This window comes from Protopterus annectens, chromosome 8.part0 (genome assembly GCF_019279795.1).
Source record: "Protopterus annectens isolate FY-2018-M chromosome 8.part0, PAN1.0, whole genome shotgun sequence".
NCBI classification, from domain to species: domain Eukaryota; kingdom Metazoa; phylum Chordata; order Ceratodontiformes; family Protopteridae; genus Protopterus; species Protopterus annectens.
Genome location: NC_056741.1, coordinates 335531000 through 335550991, shown reverse-complemented (window position 1 = coordinate 335550991; position 19992 = coordinate 335531000). Strand labels below are relative to the sequence as shown.

Below are 19992 nucleotides of genomic sequence, written 5' to 3'. Positions count from 1 at the left end.
AAGAGATGTCCCAATATAGCTAGGAAGAGAAGCAGTTTACACTCCTTCCTCAGGGGCCAACATGCATGGTTTTCTCACACCCACTAAAAACACTCCAACAGCCATATAGGATGTGTGTGACCCCCAGATCATGGTGACTAAAGAGACTACACCAGAGGAAACCAGTGAAGAGGATGAGTGGTGTGAGGAACTAGAAATAGCCATAGCAGAGTCACCCACCTGTGGCTTTGGCAAATTCATAGCCTGCTGATGGGGCAAAGGTTGTTGAGAAGAACTGAGGAACTGGTATGTTGTTCCATAGTAAAGCCAGAAATGAAGCCCAAAGTCCAGATAAAACAGACAGTAGTAGTTGGTAAAAAGGTAAGTATCAAAATGTGATTCACCATGAAAATCACAACATGCACCTACCTTAGGGCCTAAACACAATTTAATAAAAGTTTTCTCACAAAAACTTAATAAAACATTACTTTAAATATGTTTTACATATAAGTGAAAACTGTAAGTACACTCTTTCAACTTGACTGAAAAATCATGTGACAGTCCGAGAAAAATAAAATGCTTAGCAGAAACTCAACAGATTAACTAAAAAAATTAATAGTTTCAGTTACAAAACAAATTGTGGAAGTTAGTTTCCTGGAGGAAACTTACCTGCCCAGCAATGAAGAAATGCTAGCTGACCGTCAATCCTTAAAAGCCCACAAGAAGAGCACTCTTCAGTGTTAGGATCTTTAAGGGCATGTTGCCCAGACTGTTGCTTTTCTACAGCTCTGCATGAACTGTCAATGGTCTAGGTACATGGAAGGTGCTCTTGATCTTTGGAAGCTGGCCAGCTGTTATATCCTTTGCAGGATACAGCCCACTTGCTAAGGCTACTCCCCTAGTGATAAACTGATAAACAACTTGTCTACTGATCAGAGAATCTCTTTCATTGCAAATCTCAGAAATAGAATCCGAAAGGACAAAGAGAGTAGATGCTGAATCCAACCTTATCTGAGGTACCACTGTATTTTTCCCATGTGAAATCTGGCCAGTGAAGGCAAGAGAATCTTTGATGCCATTTACCACAAATTCCTGAGAAAGTCCTAATAGATATATTGGCTTGAATGGAGAAGCACAGAAATAACTGCAGAAATATTTTTACTTCATCAGGGGAAGAAAGACTCTTCCTAGGGCAGAAGCTAACCAACACTGAAAGGTACATTTCTATGAAAAGGGATGAAATAAGACATCTGAGGCTGATTTGAAACCCAGATTGAATAGACAGTTATGAATAAAAGACTCTTGTCAGCTAGAAACACATACTGCAAAGATAAAACAACTGTCCAATATGGAAAGATGTGAAGGCCTATAGGTCATCAGTAAATAAAGACTGGAGCTAGACACTTTGTGAATACTCTTGATGCAGATCGAAAGGGTAAGATGGAGAACCGATAAGTTAATCCAAACACAGTCAGGAAAAGACAATCTTTAATAAATGCCTGAACTGCTTGCCACTGGAAATGTGATGATGGGCATCCTTTAAATCTAGTGTTTTCTTGAAAGCTTTAGCAGGGAGCAGAGGTACAAAGACTGGAGGGAATTAGAAAGGAAGGGTCCAGTACGGGCCTCCAAGTTCCTTCCCTTTTTGGTACCAGAAAAACTTGAATAAAAGCCTTTGCCCCAGTGCCAGTGAGCACTGGTTCTTGTGATGATGTGAGGTAGTGCCAGCCATGCCAGGGGGAGCAGGGCAGTGTATATGTAACATATGCCAGCATAGCTAGCTGGAGTTTTGTAAAGCATTATATGTCATTTGAATATCAAACTGATTTGTATAGTTGCTTGTGTTAAAAATGTATTTGTAAAGTTACTTGTGTTAAAAATGGATCAACAGTGGGCCCTGCTGGACAGAAAAGAAATATACATGTATGTCAGACTGTATTGTTGTAACTGATGAAATGTATATATTTTAACAGAGGATACCGGAAGGGAAAGGGTTAAGCTCAGCCCAGCTAACCTTAAAAAATAGCCTGAAATTAAATGATTTGGTTAAGGCCATAAAGATTTTATCTCACTGGTCTGAATGCAGCCAGAGACGCACTGTCTATGAAAAGCCAGGGCTGGGATCCTGCTCTATTGTCCTTAGTGGTGAACTAATTGCCACCCTGGGGGGGGGGCAGAGAATGGCTTGTTAGTTTCTGCAGGAAGGGTGGAAAGGTTGGAATTGTTTTACAGTTTCCAGATGCTGCAATAAACTTTAGATTAAGTTCTGTGTGTGTATTGTGACACACCAGTGCAAGATCCTAGATCAGTTTCTACTGAGAGGGTAGTGCTGGACCCCAGAGTCAGGTGACCAGATGTGATGTCATTCTGTAGCCAGCACTGAAATTGTATTTGAATACTAATGAGAGATGTGAGGAGTGCACTCTTTTTTTTGGACCTGACAAGACACTCGCCCACTTTTATCTTGCCTTGCTTTAGTAAATAATGAGGGAACAGTAGTTCTTCAGTCAGTTAAAATCATATAGTGAGATTTCCTAAATGTGTTTTTTTTTCTGTATCTGTCTGTATTTCCTTCTGTGCTGTTTTTTTATATTTCCTGTGATTGAAACTCTGATGTTTATTGTAAAAAGATATGTGTTTTCATGGTTTTTATTATTAAATATATTTAAGCCTTTCATTGTGGCTGGTCATTTAGAAAACAGTTACCCTTTGAGAGTACTTGCATTTATTTAGTAGCACTGTGGCTCCACATTCCTTAAAGTCTTGTTGCTTGGTTAAACACCATCATTTGTATAAGCCTTAAAGTACTTGACTTCAGGTGCTCTGATGGCAGCAAATCTACCTTATAGTCTGGATGGAGGTGGTAGAGCAGGTAAGCTGCACCAGATTTTCCTAAGTGTGTGTGTGTGTGTGTGTGTGTGTGTGTGTGTGTGTGTGTGTGTGTGTGTGTGTGTGTGCGCGCGTGTGTCTGTGTGTGTGTGTGTGTGTGTGTGTGTGTGTGTGTGTGTGTGTGTGTGTGTGTGTGTGTGTGTGTGTGTGCACGTGCGCGCATGCATGCGTGTATGTGAAAATCACATCTCAAAGAGAGTGTGTGTGACAGCTACTTTGAACAGCAACACTGACAGCACTGATTTCACAGAGAGGGTGGTGGAGATTTGGTTTGGAACATCTGGCTAAGACATAACTCTATAGTTGCCAGTGGGGAATCTTATTTGGGGCCTGGAGAGGAAGCTCAGCCCCAGGACTGAAGTGTGCATTCTCTATGTGTTCTTAAAGGAAATTGTTCTTGGTGCAGAGGGCTGCATCTAAAAATACTGTGTGTCTATTTTAATCACAGTGAACGCTCCCCATCAGTGTCAGTGAGGAGGATTGAGGCTTCTTGATCACTGACCCAGAGGAGGGATGTCACAGTTCTGTCACTCCTTTTGTCAACATCTGGTGCAGAATTGGAGGCAAAATAGAGAGAGTGACTTGGTTCACTGGGCAAGAGTCACTTCCCTGGAAATGATGGAGAAATGTCCACTACTGAGTGTACTCCGGCTAGATGACAATGGCTACATGACAATTAAAACTGTCTATGACGATCTGTTTACACAAGGAAGAGGCAACCTAAGAAACATGAAGAGGTTGCCAGGGTAGGAGAGGGAAAGAACCTGAGCCATGCTGACTGAAAGGACTGTCCATGACTTTTTAAGTCTTTTTAAAATCCTGTTTCATAGCTCCTTGCAACTTACTGAAAAAGGAAGCTGAGGAGGAAAGGAAAATTCTAATAGCTCTGAAAAAAGAAGGTTGAAAAATCTGAGTAACTCCTTGAATCAGATTTCAACATATGTCTTTATCACCTCAGCTGCAGGAGTGAACAGAACTGCCTTATCTAAAGAAAAAAAATTTAAATATCCGTCTTAACATTTTCCTGGAGGTGTTGAGAACAAAACCAAAACAATCTTCTTAATACTAAACCAGAAGCAAGCAACAGTTCCTGAGAATGAAACAGCAGGATCAACAGCACATTTTCAAATATCCTTATAAACCTGAGGGGCAGATGTAACAGAGCCAAATATTTTTTTAATATCAGAAGAAAGGTTAATTATTAATTTCTGCATGTACCCAGTAAATAAGTAAATGTAATAAATTTAGCATAAGAGCTAGACAGTTTAAAATCCTGAATATGAAGGTATTAGAATACATTTTCTCCTCACATCTTACCCAAAACTTTCCCATCTTTCATGGAAGAAATGAGATTAGCAGTGGTAATTTGCTGAGCAAAAACAGTTTTAGATACAAAAACCTCTGCTGGGTCTGCATTAGATGAGAAAAAAAGAAGTTATGTACTCACCATAATGTTCCATCTGTATTGTCCATTTTTATTCTTCCTCAACAGTTGGGCTCGGAGCCAACCTTCAGATCTGACTCGGTTGTTATTTTAGCTCGTGGTCACTAGAAATCTCTCAAGCTCCTTCCTTACCCATAATGCACTATCTCCTAACATACCTCAGATCTTGTTTGCTGGTTTGCATAATCCAAAAATATTAAAAGGTAGGGGGTTGGTGGGAGGGGAGCTGAGGAAGAATGAAAATGCACAACGCAGATGGAATATCATGGTGAGTACCTAACTTCTTTACCTGATGTTGTCAATTTTCATTCGTCAACATTTGGGACAGAGTCCCCAGTTACTTAAAACCCCAAGTGGACTCTAAGGAAGGATATTTCTGAGCACAGTTGAGACAAAGGTTGTTCTTCCCCTTGAGACCAGATCCAACTTGTAATGAGTAATAAAGGTATGAGGATTATCCCAAGTTGCAGCTGCACATATGTCATCCATGGAAGCCCTAGATAAAAATACTGAAGATGTTGCCATGGACCTGGTTGAATGGGCTCTTAAAGGTTTTGGCAAGGGCAGACCTAACTTGTTGGAGACAAATGATATACTATCCGTAAGCCATCTTATAGGTTAACAGGTGTGTACTAGGCTAATGGCCCTGGAGCCTTTGAAGCCTTTACAAGCCTAGCCCATAGGATTACCCTGGCATCATGCCACCCAACCTTAGTTCCCAGTTCCTCTGTCGAGCAGAGCCACTGGAGTGATCTCTGGGGTGAAGTTTCTATTTCCCATCCACTCATCAAGATTTCTCTTGAAGAGGGCCAGTGAGGTGCTCTGCTTGAGATGTATGGGAAGTCTATTCCATAGCATGGGCAGTCTCTGTGTTATGAACCTGTCTCTCCAGCATGTTCTGTTGATTGTGGTAATGAGGTTGAGGTCTTTGGAGTGTGTGGTGTGGAGGGATTGGGATTTCATTAGATGTAGCATTTCTAACAGAGCTAGGTCAGACATGGGTTTGTAAATCTAGCAGAGATTGCCTCTAAGTAGGTGATATGAGACAGAGAATAGTTGGAGATTTTTGAGTCTGTCCATATAGGACAAGTGTTTAAGGCCTAGGATCCTTTGTGTGAGGTACTTTTGCGGCCTCTCCAGTTGTTGCAGGTGTCTGGTAAGGTGCATGCCAAATGGGGCATTGTACTCGATGATTAGCCTAATGAGGGAAGAGTAGAGTGAGACAACAACCTCTTTCTTCCTGGATGCAAAACCCTTAGTAATGAGATGTGCTACATAGAAGGATTTTCTGACCACAATGTCAATGTGGTGGTTAAAAGAGAAGTTGCTGTCAACCTTTGTTCCCAGATCTCTTATAATTACCATCGATCTGGTAATTCATGGGAACTGCTTTTTAACAAAGGGGATGACGACACATTTTTTAGCATTGAGCTTAAGGCTGTGGTTCTGACACCAGTTGCTGGTCTCAGTGAGGCCGTTCTGTAGAAGAGTTAATAATAGCTCCTAACTTGCAATCATCTGTGAACTTTGTCAGCCAGAGACCCTTCGTGTTAGCCTGGACTTCGGAGAAGTAGATACCAAACAGGACAGGACCCAGGACCGAACCCTGCAGGACTCCACTCGTGACTGGTTGGCAGTCTGACTTGGAGTCAGCTACTTTCACACTGTGGGCTCTATCTGTGAGCCAGTTTGCAACCCACCTAGTGATATAGGAGTTGATGCCTAGCTTAGTGAGTTTTTTTATGATTCCTGAGTGGGGAATGGTATCAAAGGCCTTGGCCAGATCAAGGAAGGCTGTATGAACCACCTTGCCTTCATCCACAGCTCTGTCGACCAAGTTGAGCAGGCATGATTTACCCTTCACAAAACCAAACTGTGTGGGATCCAGAGTTTGGAGATTCCCTATATCCTTCCTTATTAGGTTCATGATGATGCGTTCCACAGCTTTGCATATCAGACTTGTCAGGCTAATGGGGTGATAGTTCCTGGGGTCTGTAGTCACTCCTCCTTTGTGGAGAGGGATGACTGTAACAGTGTGCCATTCAGTAGGGACAAAGCCTGAGGTGAGACTGTGATCGAACAGAGCACACAGGTGAGGTGCCAGTTCACTCTGTAGTTCATGTAGAGCACAGCCATGGATACTGTCAGGTCCCATAGAAGCTGTATTCTTGGCCTTGGACAGTACTGTTTTAACCTGTGCAGCAGTAATACTGGGTACCTGGCAATCTACTGGTATTGTGATTGGTCCTCTGGGGGGGGTAAAGTTGGCACTGAATCTGTCGGCCAGTATATTGGCAATATTTGTTGGCTCGGTATAGGAGGTACCATTGTGCAGCAGCTCAGAGCAAATATGGCTACTGCCGTGGAACTTCCTTACATAACTATAGAAGGCCTTGTGGTTGTCTTTACTATCTGCTACAATTCTGTTTTCATAGCTAGCTTTGGAGGATTTGATGAGGGATCTCAACTTTTTGTTGAGGCTGATAAGGGATTTTTTCCAGTCTTGGGACTTCATCTTATTTTGCATCAGTTTCCTCCTTCTGTTGTAGAGTTTGTTTATGGCAGGGGACCACCAGATTGGCTTCCTTTTTTTGGAGGAAAGCCTCTTGGTTCTATCAGGTATGGTGAGATCCTTGCATTTGTGTACGTATTTGTACAGTGCATCGGTGTATGATTCGGCGGTCATGCAACTATTCTCCATGTGCGTGGGTGCCGTGAAGTTAGCCATCTCTGTTTTTAGGAGCCCAAAGTTAGCTTTGGAGAAGTTTTTCATGGTGGTTTCCTTTGCAAGGAGGTGAAAGGGATGTGGATATCCAAGGTGATTAGTTTGTGGTCAGATCTAACCAGGGAGGAGTTGACTATTGGTCTAGAGCAGCAGTTGCTCATGTTGGTAATGACCAGGTCAAGGATATTGCTACCGCTAGTGGGGGTAAGAACGAGTTGGTCCAGGGCACTGAAATTAATGAATTCCAGGAAACGCTGGGCAATTGTATTGGTACATGAGTAGCTTTCCCAGTTAATGGAGGGGTAGTTGAAGTCGCCCAGTATAAGGGTGTTAGGTTGGACCCTAATATTCTCCAGGGTGTTAGGAACATGGAGTGTGAGTCTTGAGACATGGTTGGGGACCTATAGCAGGCTACGACCTGAATTGCTGTCTTACCCAATGTTAGCCGCACCTGTAGTATCTCAGATGCGTTATGTTGGGCTACCAGTCTGGAGGTGTGCACATCCTTTATGAATATGGAAATACCACCACCTTTGGAGCTTTGGTCCAAGTTCTGGGGCCAAAAGGTGTGGAATGAGTTGTAGCCTGGTAGTGCAGGGGTGCTTTCTGCTGCCTTGAACCAGGTCTCTGTTACAGCACAAATGTCGATGTTCTCCATTTTAAGGAGTGCTTCGAGCGAGTGTATTTTGAGATTTAGACTTCTAGCATTGAGCAGCATGACGCTCAGATTGCATTTGTTTGTAGCTGTTATGGTGATAATTTGGTCTTTGGAATACTGTCTAAAAAAGGCACTGTAGGGGTGGCAAGAGCCTTGGCCAGTATCCGGAAGCCCAGGGGTGACAGAAGCAGGCCATCTCTGGCAAAGCATCGAGGTTTGTCAATCATGTCATCCCAGGCAGACAAATATTGAATCCCCTTAGAATGACACCAGAAACTTAGCCAATTGTTGAAGTCAGTCATTTTCTGCTTGTACTGTGGTATAATTCTGGAGGCTGCCATGGTGCAGCAGTTAGCGTTGTCACCTCACAGCAAGAGCTTCTCCGGTTCAATTCTTAGCTGTAGTGCCTTCTGTGCAAAGTCTGCATGTCCTCCCTGCAGTCGAGTGAATTTAAAGACATGCAAGTAGGTGTGTGCATGTGTGGGTGTGGCTTCCTTGAAGGTTGGGTGCCAGGCTGGCAATTTGATACTGTAAAAACTCACTGCCAATCATTAGCAGACCGGAATTCCTCTGTGGCGACCCCTAACCGGGAAAAGCCAAAAGACTTTTTACTGTGGTATCATTCTGGGTGATGGTAGGATGCTGCTCAGGGCTAGGGTCATACCCGCCTGGGCTACATAATCCGAGAGCTCCTCCATGTCTCTCTTCATTTAGTCCAGCGAGGTACATATCAGGTCATTCACACCCACATGTACAATGACAGAGTCATATTTGTACTTGCTGTTGAGGAAGCTGAGTGTGTGCGTTATGTGGCGGATCCTGGCAGCTGACTGTTACATTCTCCTTATTCAACCTAGTGAGTAGGACATCAGTGTGCCTCACTATCGAGTCACCTATGACTGGTGTGTTGGGCATGCTGTTTTGTCTTAGGGGCTTTGGTTGATTGGCACACTGTTTAGGAGAGTTATGTGTCTCGTGATTAGTGTTGTGTTGTGGTGGTTGAGTGCATTTTTGCCTTGGAGGTCTCTGCTGTTTGGATAGATTTTTATTCAGAGCCTCCACTGAGGTGGGTGTGTGGTTTGTGTTTTTATATGAAGGCTGTGCCAGTGTGTGTTCTGGAGGGCTATGTGTTCTATGTGGTGTGGTGCAAGTGTTGACCTTCTCCTCTTGACCAGCTATTCCAGTCTTGGCTGGAGAGTGTGTGGCTTCCAATTTGGGTATATAAGTGCATCTCTTGCAAGTCTGAGTGCTGGGAGGTAAGAGGAGAGGGTTGTCAGTGTACATGAGGCAGATGCTACATTGCCTCAGGATACCCAAGTTCACCTGGTTGATAGGAGAAAGCACAGGGAACTGACCTTTAGACATGCCTGGAGGGGTGGGCATTAATAATAAGTACTGGAGCTATTTCCTTGTAGAATGTTTAGTCCTGGTAGCACTTTTGTGTGCTACAATAATTGCTACAAGAAGTCTGGTAAAATGCTAGACTAATAAGCTAGTAAAAGTGCAGGAGAGGAGAGAACTAGCAGCTCTAAGGAAAAAATTGAACAGCAGACTTTGGTATCATTCAGAAGCTTACAAACAGTCCTTGATACAGTAAATCTGTATCAGGACTAGACTAGTTACAGGAAAAGGAAACAAGCACAAACACGGCTTTTAAACCAGAAAGTTGAAAGAGATGGAAAACTGCCCAAACGGCCATTAACTACAATTTCTGGGCCAGAATCCACTCCTCTTGTGGTAAATAGGCTACCTAGTGCTTACCACTCCCACTGACAAGCTAGAAGGCTCCCCTCCAACACAGAAAGGCTTGGGGGGCTCAGAAGCTTACAAACAGTCCTGGATACAGCAAATTTGTATCTGGACTAGACTTGTTACAGGGAAGGTGGGAAACAAGTGCAAATGTGGGCTTTTAAACCAGATAGTTTGTAATTGTGTAGGCAATTGTAATTTAAACTTTAAGTTCTTTGGTTTGCTGTTGAAGGTGGAGAGATAGTTTTCTGACACATGAGAAGAGTTGCTTGCATTTGAATCAAGTGTCAGTTAAGGTTGTAATACAGGTACAGGCACCTTGCATGCTGTTGGTGGTCTGCTATTGGCAATCACTGACAAGGCCTTGCCTATTTGAATTGTTTTGTGTGTCTGGAGTTGGGCCTGATTCAGTGAAGAGCAGTTTGCAGCAGTGGAGGGATTCAAACTATACAAAGGAGCAGAAGTAGGCCAGGGAGCACAGAAACATATTTATTTTTATTTAAAGGCTAATTTGGTGGATTTAGCAGTTTTGTGAACAATGGCTGTGTTCTAGCATTGGTCATAGCGACTCTGTCATCCCCTATAGATTGCATTTATAAGTTAATTTATTAATTTATTTATTAATATAATTGAATTTGCATTTTAATTAAAAACTGAAAATATTATATTTCTCTGGTGACCTAAGTGGTTGGCCTGACAGTAAAATAGAAATCACTCGTTATTTAAAATTATTTAAAATGTTTCTCTTCCATATTTCTCTCTTAAAATTTATTTTCCTGACCTTTATTGTAACATCTTGCCAACAGCACCTATTCCTACACTATCCCCCCTTCCAGAGTCTTATCTTTCACTACTCCATGCCAAAGTTATACACTTTCATACAGCATCTAAGCTTTTTAACTCCACTGAAATAGCATTTTTCACATATAGATATGCATACCAATGCACCTTACTTCCACTTCTTGTAGATATATTAAGCTTACATTCAAGAACCCCATCCAAGTAATGCAGATAAGATTAAACCTCAAACTTAGTGGTGGCATCCATCCTAATCCAGCTCCCAAAACTAATCCACAGTACCCAAATACACCACACCTTCAACATGCTCACATTACTACTCACCCTACCCTCAGAAAATCAGGCTTCTTACTTCTAAACATGAATCTCAGGAGCATAGTGAACAAAACATAAGATTTTCATGCATTTTCTCACTCTACTCTCCTGATGTAGTAACTGCTACTGAAACCTGGCTAAAGCCTGAGATAAGTGACAATGAAATTGTAACTCAAGGCTACAACATCTGTAGACTGGACAGATTAAACAGACGTGGTAGAGGTATATCTACTAATTACAAAAACACACTTCGACTTCAATGCCTAGACTATAACCTAAATTCTAATAGCTCTAAATTCAACAATGTTGAAATGCTATTTACTAGACTTGAAATAAACTCCCAAAAAGCCATAACTATTATAGCAATTTACAGCCCTCCTGGTAACAACCCCCACCTTAATTGAGAACTTCCTCAACTGGTCGTCATTAACACTCTCTCAAGAAACTATAGTTATGGGTGACTTTAATACAGACTGGCTTTCCTGCACCTCAGACAATCCTACTAATTTCATAAATTTAAATGGATTCTCCCAGTTAATTCAATTCACAACTAGAATTGACAAAAAAATATAAAAGACAGTCACTACTAGACTGGATTTTAACCAATAAACCTTCACTTGCCTCCAAGTCAGGCTGTCTCCCAAATACTATTACTGACCATCTACCCACCTACCTTGTCAGACAATATCTGCACTCCCCTAAAAATACTACATATAGACAAACTCGCAACAGAAAAAAATTCTCACCTCAAACATTTGTATCAATCTTACAGCAATGTGACATGACCCTTCTAATATCACTCCCATTAGATAATGCCGTATCGTACTTGAATAATACGATTTTAAATATATTCAACTGCCAAGCAATTCCTAGAACCATTAGAATTAAGACAGACTATGCTTCATGGCTAACTAAGGAAACTAAGCTATTACTTAAAAACAGTTACAAAGCTTGGGCACTACCTGACCAACAAAAAACAAACCACTCTAGATACTTACTGGCAACTAAGAAATAAAACCAAGAAACAGATCAAAGACAACAAAAAATACTAGTACATTTTGACATAAAATAAGTATACAAACAGCCCCAACAAATTATGGGTTACCATAAATCAACTACTAAAGCCAGGTCAATCCATAACTCCAACACGTAACACTACACATATTGACAGTATAGCTAATCAGCTAAAAACATATTTTACTAATTCCATATTAATTCTAGCACTATCAACAGCACACCTCTAACTATTCCCAAAGGTCCAAAAGATCCAGCCAGTGCCTTCTCCTTCAACCCTGTACAAACCAGTTCCATTAAGAAATTACTCAACAAAATTAGACCTACTTCTCTTGTTGCTGATAATCTACCTTCTGAATGTCTCAAGATAGCTGCTAATGCTGTCTCCTAGCCATTCTCCATTTTGATCAAATAACTGAACAATATGTTCCCAAAATCTGGAAAATAGCTTACATCATACCACTTCATAAAGGAGGGACCAGTACAAAACTTTCAAATTGTAGGAAAATGACAATCTTATTTCCATTATCAAAAATCTTAGAAAAATGCATTCATTTCCAGTTCCCTATTTACTATCAAACAACCTTCTATCTAATTCTCAACATGGCTTCTAACCCCACCACAGTACCACTACAGCTCTACTAGCCTTTAAAAACATTATCAACCAATACAGAAATAATGGTTATCTTGCTTCCTCCACATTCCTAGATATGTCCAAACCATTTGATAGTGTCTCCAACCAAAAACTACTTTATTAACTTTCATCCCTGACTTTAAGCCATACAGCCCTCACATGGTTCAATAATTACCTATATGACAGATAACAAGCTGTAAAATGGCAACATGATTTATCTTCTCTGCTGCCTGTTTCAATTGGTGTTCCACAAGGTTCTATCTTGGGTCCACTCCTATTTAACATCTTTATCAACAAGCTTCATATGCCACTCATCTTACAGTATGCAGATGATTCCACTCTCATCTGTTCTGCCCCTTTGCTCTCTAAACTCTTAAAAATAAACCAGCTTTCCTTCACAGCGGTAGAATCATGGCTCTCTGACTCTCAGTTAATTCTCAATGCCAACTAAATGAAACTTATGATTTTTTTAAGTAACAAAACCTCAGAACTGCATTCCTCGTTTCAGATATATTATTCTAACAATTCCAAGATAGAACCTGCACCGCACACTAAGCTACTTGGGGTTACAATCGATAATAACATGAGATTTTATATGCACTTGTCACTAATCATAAAAAAGTCCATATTAAACTAGGATCACTTTATAGAATTAAACCTTTCCTTACCAACTCCACAAGAAAATGTATTGCAAGGACTCATCTACTCTCTACTCTTTTTTATGCCTCTCCTATTTTTATCAACCTGAAGAAAACAGAGCTAACAAAATTAGATGCTTGTTACAATAAGATTGCAAGACTTGCTACCAGCTCAACATATAGATCCCATCACTGCACTGCCTTAAGTCAACTAAATTGGCTTGAGTTACCTAATTACTTCTCACCCAGCTTAGCCCATGGCATAATATGCCAGCCTGACAAGTGTCCAACACACCGTAATCAATTTCAGCCAGAGTCTAACCGAAGACACCTGAGATTTTCTAACAAACTCCTATTACAAGTCACAAAAGCTAACGATCGCTATGGAGATGCTCTTTACTCTAATCGAATCTCCATGATTTGGAAATTAACCCCTCCCCCCAGCACATCTCAGCTACTACCAATCTCTCACAGTTTAAAATACTTCTGAAGTCCCATCTATTTAATTCTTGGCTCTTTTCTTGTCTAACTCCTGGATGATTATCATTTTCCTATTGTTTATCTTCTGGCTGTCATTCAGCTGTCTTTGGTTTTTCACATACATACCTTGTCCTCAACAGATGTTTTTCTGTCTACATTATATATCTTTAACTTTTCCGACCTATAATCTCACCACAAGGTTTATCGTACTTTCTCTTTCTAGAAACTCGGTCCAGTTTTTTTTTTCCTTCACTCTCACTCTAATTACCTCATTCCTACTAAATTATTCACCAACAGCTTGTATAGTGTTTTGCATATTAGTAATTGTTGATATAGTCACATCTACCTTTATTCATGACTGAATATTTTAAACATGAAATAATTGTTTATTCCTACTATTTTATGTACTAGTTATGCTCCTTTATATATGTTTTTTTTTTCGTATAACCTTGTATCTGTATTATGTATAACTTGTTTTTTTTCTGTTTATGTTACTGTTGAATAACTTTATAACCTATGTCACTTTTGTAAATTGTATCTTTTGGGGTTCCACCCCCAGGCCTCTGCTGAAAATGGGCCTGTGCCCAGTCGGACTATCCTGGTAAACAAACATCAAATAAATAAACACACAAACAAATAAATAAATACATGTAATGTATATTCACCTTTGTATGTGAAATTTGGAAAGAAAACTGGCAAATTAATGGACTGCTTTCGATTCCAACACCATTTTAAAAAGGAAAGAAGGACTGGGTTGTAATGCCATCCTATCCCTATGAAAAATCAAGTAGGGAGGTTTGGAAGACAATGCTTGGAGTTCTGACATCCTTCTAGCAGAGGTGATGGCTACCAAAAATATAGTCTTCCAGGTCAGAAACTTCACATCACAATTTGCTGTGGGTTCAAATGGATAAAATGAATTAAAGAAGGTCTCAAAAAAAGGGTACCTTTCAAGAAGGCCATATAAAGTTTTGATGAAGCCATGGTAGAGTTCTTAATTCCTAAATGAAAATTAGAGATGGCAGCTAGTTGGACTCTAACAGCTGAGGAGCTAGCTCCTTTGTTTAAACTTTTTGCCAAAAATTCAAGAACACTATGTACAGGAGTTGAAAAGAGATTAATGTGTCTCTGATGTGCCCCCAAAAAACAAATCTTCTCCATTTACTTCTGCAAAGTTTTCTTGTGGAAGCTTTGTGAAAAGATAGAAGTATATGACAGACTGGGGAAGACAGAATATGTTGTCTGGCTATTAAAGGAAGTGGAGAAACCACATTGTCACCTTTACGATTGAGATATCCCGGTGAATCATGTCCATTGGATGAGACAGGAGGTCTGGAATCGGATCCAAAATCCAAGTTTGGTAGCCTAGATGAGGCCAAAGAAATGAGAACCAAATTTGTCAAGGCAGTAAGGGGCAATAAGGATAACTTTGCTCTTCAACCAGGATGCTTTCTGCAGAAATTTGGGGATCAAGGGAGTTGGGGAATACATATATATAGGACACCGGGGGACCATTCATGGAGTACAGCATCTCTCAGTGACCCCTCACAAGTGGGGAATTAGGGCAAAGAAGCTGCTGCACTTGTTGTTTAGGGAAGATGCAAAGAGGTTGCAGCAAGGCCGGCCCCAAATGGCAAAAAATAATTTCCTCCACCTTCATATAGAGAGACCACTCGTCAGGTAGTAGAATTGGCCTGCTCAATTTGTCTGCTATCACATTGGACTTCCCAGAATGTGCATTGCTATCAGAAACTGATTTGATCAGACCACCCATTGCCACACTCTTAGAGCTTCTTGACACAAGCGGTAAGATCTGGTCCCACCTTGTTTCCTTGTTTGTTGATGTACCAAACTACTACCATATTGTCAGTCTGAATCACAATTGTCCTGGAAGGGAGAGAGTCTTGGAAGGCCTGCAATGTTAAGAGCACTGCTCTCATTTCCAGGACATTGATATGCATGCTGGCCTGTTTGGGGGACAAAGTGCCTTGGATAGTTCTTCCCAGGAAATGCCCCCAAGCCATTCTGGGAAGCATCTGTGGTGATTGTAATGACCATCCACTGGACCAGTAATCAAGGCGCCTCAATCATCACCATTGGCGACAGTGGGGAATGTACACAGGGAGGATGACAAGTACACACACAGTATTTCCAGATGCAGTTCTCTGCATCAAGTACAATTTCCCTTAAGAAAGCACAGAGACCCCAGTCAGTCCAGGACTGGTTTCTTCCTCTTTCTCCAGATCCCAAATAAGACTCCCCACTGACACAGCTATAGCTATGAGATCTCAGCTGAGTGGCCAAGCCAAGACCTCCAGCACCTGCTCTATGCATTCAATGCTTCATGTTCCTGCCCAAGTAGCTGACAACACACACACACACACACACACACCTGGGAAAGGCTGGCACAGGTTTACTAGCTATGCCCCCTTTTGCCCTAGTTATCACTGCCACCAGCCAACTCCTTATCAGCTACTTTAAGGCCCTTAACAAAGGGTGTCCAATCTTACTGTGTAATGTCACCAAATAAATATGCAAGTACTCTCAAAATTTAAATATCTCTACACAGATCAGCCACAATGAAAGGTTTAAATATATTTAATAATAAATAAGAAAAGAACTAGAAAATACTCAGTATATATTCACAGTGACATCAGAGTTCAAAATCACAGGAAATATTTAAAACAACATTGCAGGAGAGAAACAGACCTCAAAGTTGGATAGCAGAGCCTGGACAAGTCGGCAAAAAGTGAGGTAACCTCAACACTAGACCATTAGGCTGGGGGGGGGCATGGTATTTACCTGCTTCATCCCACAGCGCTCCCACAGACAAGCCAGCAGGTCTGACATGAAACTGGCACCTCTCTTAGTCAGTATTTCTTTTGGGAAACCTACCCTGCTGGAAATCTTTAACAAAGCATTTGCCACCTTTTCTGCCTCAGTGGAGGACAGGGCCACTGCCTCTGGGTATCCGGTAGCATAATCTACTATAACTAGGCTTCTTTCCTGTGCAACTTGGGGTACTCAGAGGCCCCACAATATCCATAGCTACCTTCTAAAATGCCTCCTTAATCATAGGCAAAGTACCAAAGGATCTTTTGACTTTGTCTCCTGCCTTGCCTACCTTTTAGCACTGCTCACAGGTCCTGCAGTACCCTGTTATATCCCTGGAAATCCCAGGCCAATAAAAGTTCTGCATAACATGTTTCTTTATATGCTTTATGCCCATAAAACCTGCAAAGGGAATGTCACAGCAATGGCTAGAAGTGCCAGATGGTAGGTTTCACCCTCTAGCCTTCCTTGAGGGTCCACTCTCTATACAGTAACCTTTTGTCCCAGGATACAGATTCCCCCTTTCCTTGGGAATCAGGTGTCTCCCTAGTTACCTCCATCAAGACTTGTAATGTAGCATCTGAGAGCTGAGCATGTCTTAACCCTCTCTTTGCAACCCTTCCCAGCTCCCCTTCCACAGGAAGTCTGGTATCCTCTAACAGCGGTGCCTCACTGTCAGACTTTGTACTACTACTCACGCCTGCCCTTGCAGTCACTCTGTGCAAGGGAACATCACTACCCACAAGCAGCTGTGGCTAACCTTCAGTCTCATTTCTACAGGGTAGCTCCCTCCCTTAAATAGCCACCTCACCAGTCCTGGCTTCAAGTGTGCAGTCTATCTGAGTTCCCCCAGGCTACCAGACCCACATGCTTGTCTCCAAGCCTGACTGTGTGTAACTGCATGCACACAAGGTACTGCATTATCAAAATTATCCCCAATTAGGACATCTGCAGGGATATTCTCAAACACTCCTAATTTCTTGCTTCCTTTTCCACCCTACACACACACACACACACACACACACACACACACACACACACACACACACACACACACACATATCTGGGAAGGCTGGCACAGGTTTACTAGCTATGACCCTTTTGCCCAGACTATAAGGTAGTTATCACTGCCACCAGCAAACTCCTTATCAGCTACTTTAAGGCCCTTAACATAGGGTGTCCAATCTTACTGTGTAATGTTACTATTAATACAAATGGTAGTTTGACCAAGAACAAGGCTATTAGGAGTGGCCCATAGAGTATCACCAAATAAATATGCAAGTACTCTCAAAACTTAAATATCTCTAGACAGATCAGCCACAATGAAGGCTTAAATACATTTAATAATAAATAATAAAAGAACAAGAAAATATTCAGTATATATTCACAGTGACATCAGAGTTCAAATCACAGGAAATATTTAAAACAACATTGCAGGAGAGAAACAGACCTCAAAGTTGGATAGCAGAGCCTGGACAAGTCGGCAAAAAGTGAGGTATAGAACACGTAAAGCAGAAGTAACTAAAACAGTCCCTCACAAGCACAGTATCCTATTGCAAAAATACAAATACACAAAATCCAATTAAAATTTTAATAAAAAATAAACATTTCATGCAAAAAGTTCACATAAGCATTTACATATCAACTACCTTAGAAATACAATGACAGTCTTAAAATGTTAAGTTTCCAAGCTAAACACAATACTTTATATAGAAGAACATGAGTTTTCCTCAGAAAAATATTTTTAGTGGAAGGTTATCCCCAAATGGGGACTCATCTGCCCAGTCTTGAAGGATCGCTAGCCAGGCAACAGTTCCACAGTGCCGTCCAAATGAGCATCCTTCAGCAGCAAAAAGCTCTGAAGCTTTTGGCACTTCAGCTGTCTTTTTATGAAGCTCATCTCAAGCTCTTGATAGCCGGAGTATGTGGAAGGCACCATTAAGCTTTGAAAAGCTGGCAAATCATGAGTGGTAGGACAGATATAGCTACAGACTACTGAAACAGTGATCTATATGTTGAACATCATATTTTCTAAGACAAGGCAAAGTTACATAACAAAAACAATCATAACAGTTTGCCCATTTCTTGCCTTCGCAAATAAAAGCTTTCAGTTATATACTCACAAACTTTCTTCAGAAAGTAGCTTATAGTAAGACTGCCGAGGAAGTGGATTTCCATCCAGAACTATCATCCTGCAAAAAATAAACATCAAGAAGTGAGACATGACATTAGACACTTTTACATACATACACATAAGTGCATTATTCATCTTCCCAGTCACCTGTGTTTAATACAGTATTTCACAGCCATCTAAGACCCAGACATTAGAGAAAAAAAAGTGAAATTTGTGTTTTCATTTTTTTCTTCTCAGCTGCTTGGTTTTGTCTGTATGAACACACCCTGAGAATTATGTCATAGGGTGTATCTGTCAGGATTTTGCAATAAAAGAATGGTGTTTTGGAAAAGCAAAAATAACTTTGCTACATGCAGTCACTATTATTATGGCTTCAATACTACAGCACACCATATAGTCAGTTACAAAGTAAGGCATACCACATGCACTGTTTACTTGACACTATGTCTTTAATTACAGGGAGTATGAGTCTCTGGTTATTGTTGCAGTTAGCTGAGAAATACAGTATGCAGGTACTACTATTCAATGAGAGGTGTCTGGACACAACACATACTTCCTTGTATTCCCATACTCTCTCTCATGTAATATCATAGAAGGAAGGCTGCAGATCCAAGAAAATTAGATGAGATGTCTTTGAAACAAATATCTGCTTATTCACCAGAAAAAGTCAAATGAATTTGCAGATGTGGCCCACTATGCATGCAATATGCATTGCACATTTTTTCTAATGTGCAATACTATCAGGAGCACAGTTTATGAACAGAGTTATGATTATGACTGTGAATGATATTCAGCAGCCAGGGAAAAAGTACAGCATACTGAACATGTTTAGCAGACCTTATAATTCCTACAGTACAAATACTGTCATAACACAGACTGCCATCTGAGACCTGAAGGGTGCACAGCATTGTAACCAGTTCTCCCTGATAAATATTAAATAACTGCAGGTAACTGAGGGGGTGAGAATGTTGAAATTTTGAACACATGGATAGTATTCTAACTTTAGGAGGGAGTGTTTAAATGTAAGTATGGCAGGAAACAGGTTTAATAAGTATAAATTAGGGCAAACATGGATGGTTACTAGCATGTTATAATAATGGGAACACACACACACACACACACACACACACACACACACACACACACACACACACACACACACACACACACACACACACAAACACACACACCTGTGATAATTATGTTTGTTTGGTAAAGGGAACAACCAAAGCAAAGAATCTAGATGCAGAGATGTCAACATATATGCGATTGGTATAGTAGGCTATGAGCACTGCATTCTGTTGTGCTACAAGCATGGACATGCACAGCTGCTCCTACTTTGCAGTCAGCATTTCTGTTGTGCTATAAACACCTTCACAAATTGAATATGCTAAGTCCACAGTAGAAGCAGCTTGCATGCCCTCATAACAGTAGATTCATAATGCTGGGAGGGGTACACTACACAGTGTCATATCTACATAAAGGCTGCTAAACTGTGTATCCACCACTGACTGCGTTGCAAAAAGTGGGTCAAAAACAGATTCATAATGAGTCACCAAATAGAGTTTTGGTGAATGTAAAAACATCGAAACATGTTTGTTGAAATTGCCTTCAGTGAACATCCACAGGAAAGTTTTTTTGTTTTTGTTTTTTGCAGGACGGCAAGCTCCCCTGCACCTTCCATGTTGTGGGACTCCCCCATA

At 41.0% G+C, this 19992-nt stretch overlaps 1 protein-coding gene across 4 annotated transcripts in view; it reads right to left on the bottom strand.

Annotated features, from left to right (window-relative positions):
• Window positions 1-19992, bottom strand: part of LRRC71 (leucine rich repeat containing 71) — a 2015367-nt gene that overhangs the window by 760668 nt on the left and 1234707 nt on the right. For all 4 annotated transcript variants that reach the window (XM_044079834.1, XM_044079832.1, XM_044079831.1 and 1 more), the window contains exon 7: window positions 18279-18347. In XM_044079834.1, the coding sequence (XP_043935769.1) occupies window positions 18279-18347 (69 nt within the window). The remainder of the gene's footprint in view (window positions 1-18278; window positions 18348-19992) is intronic.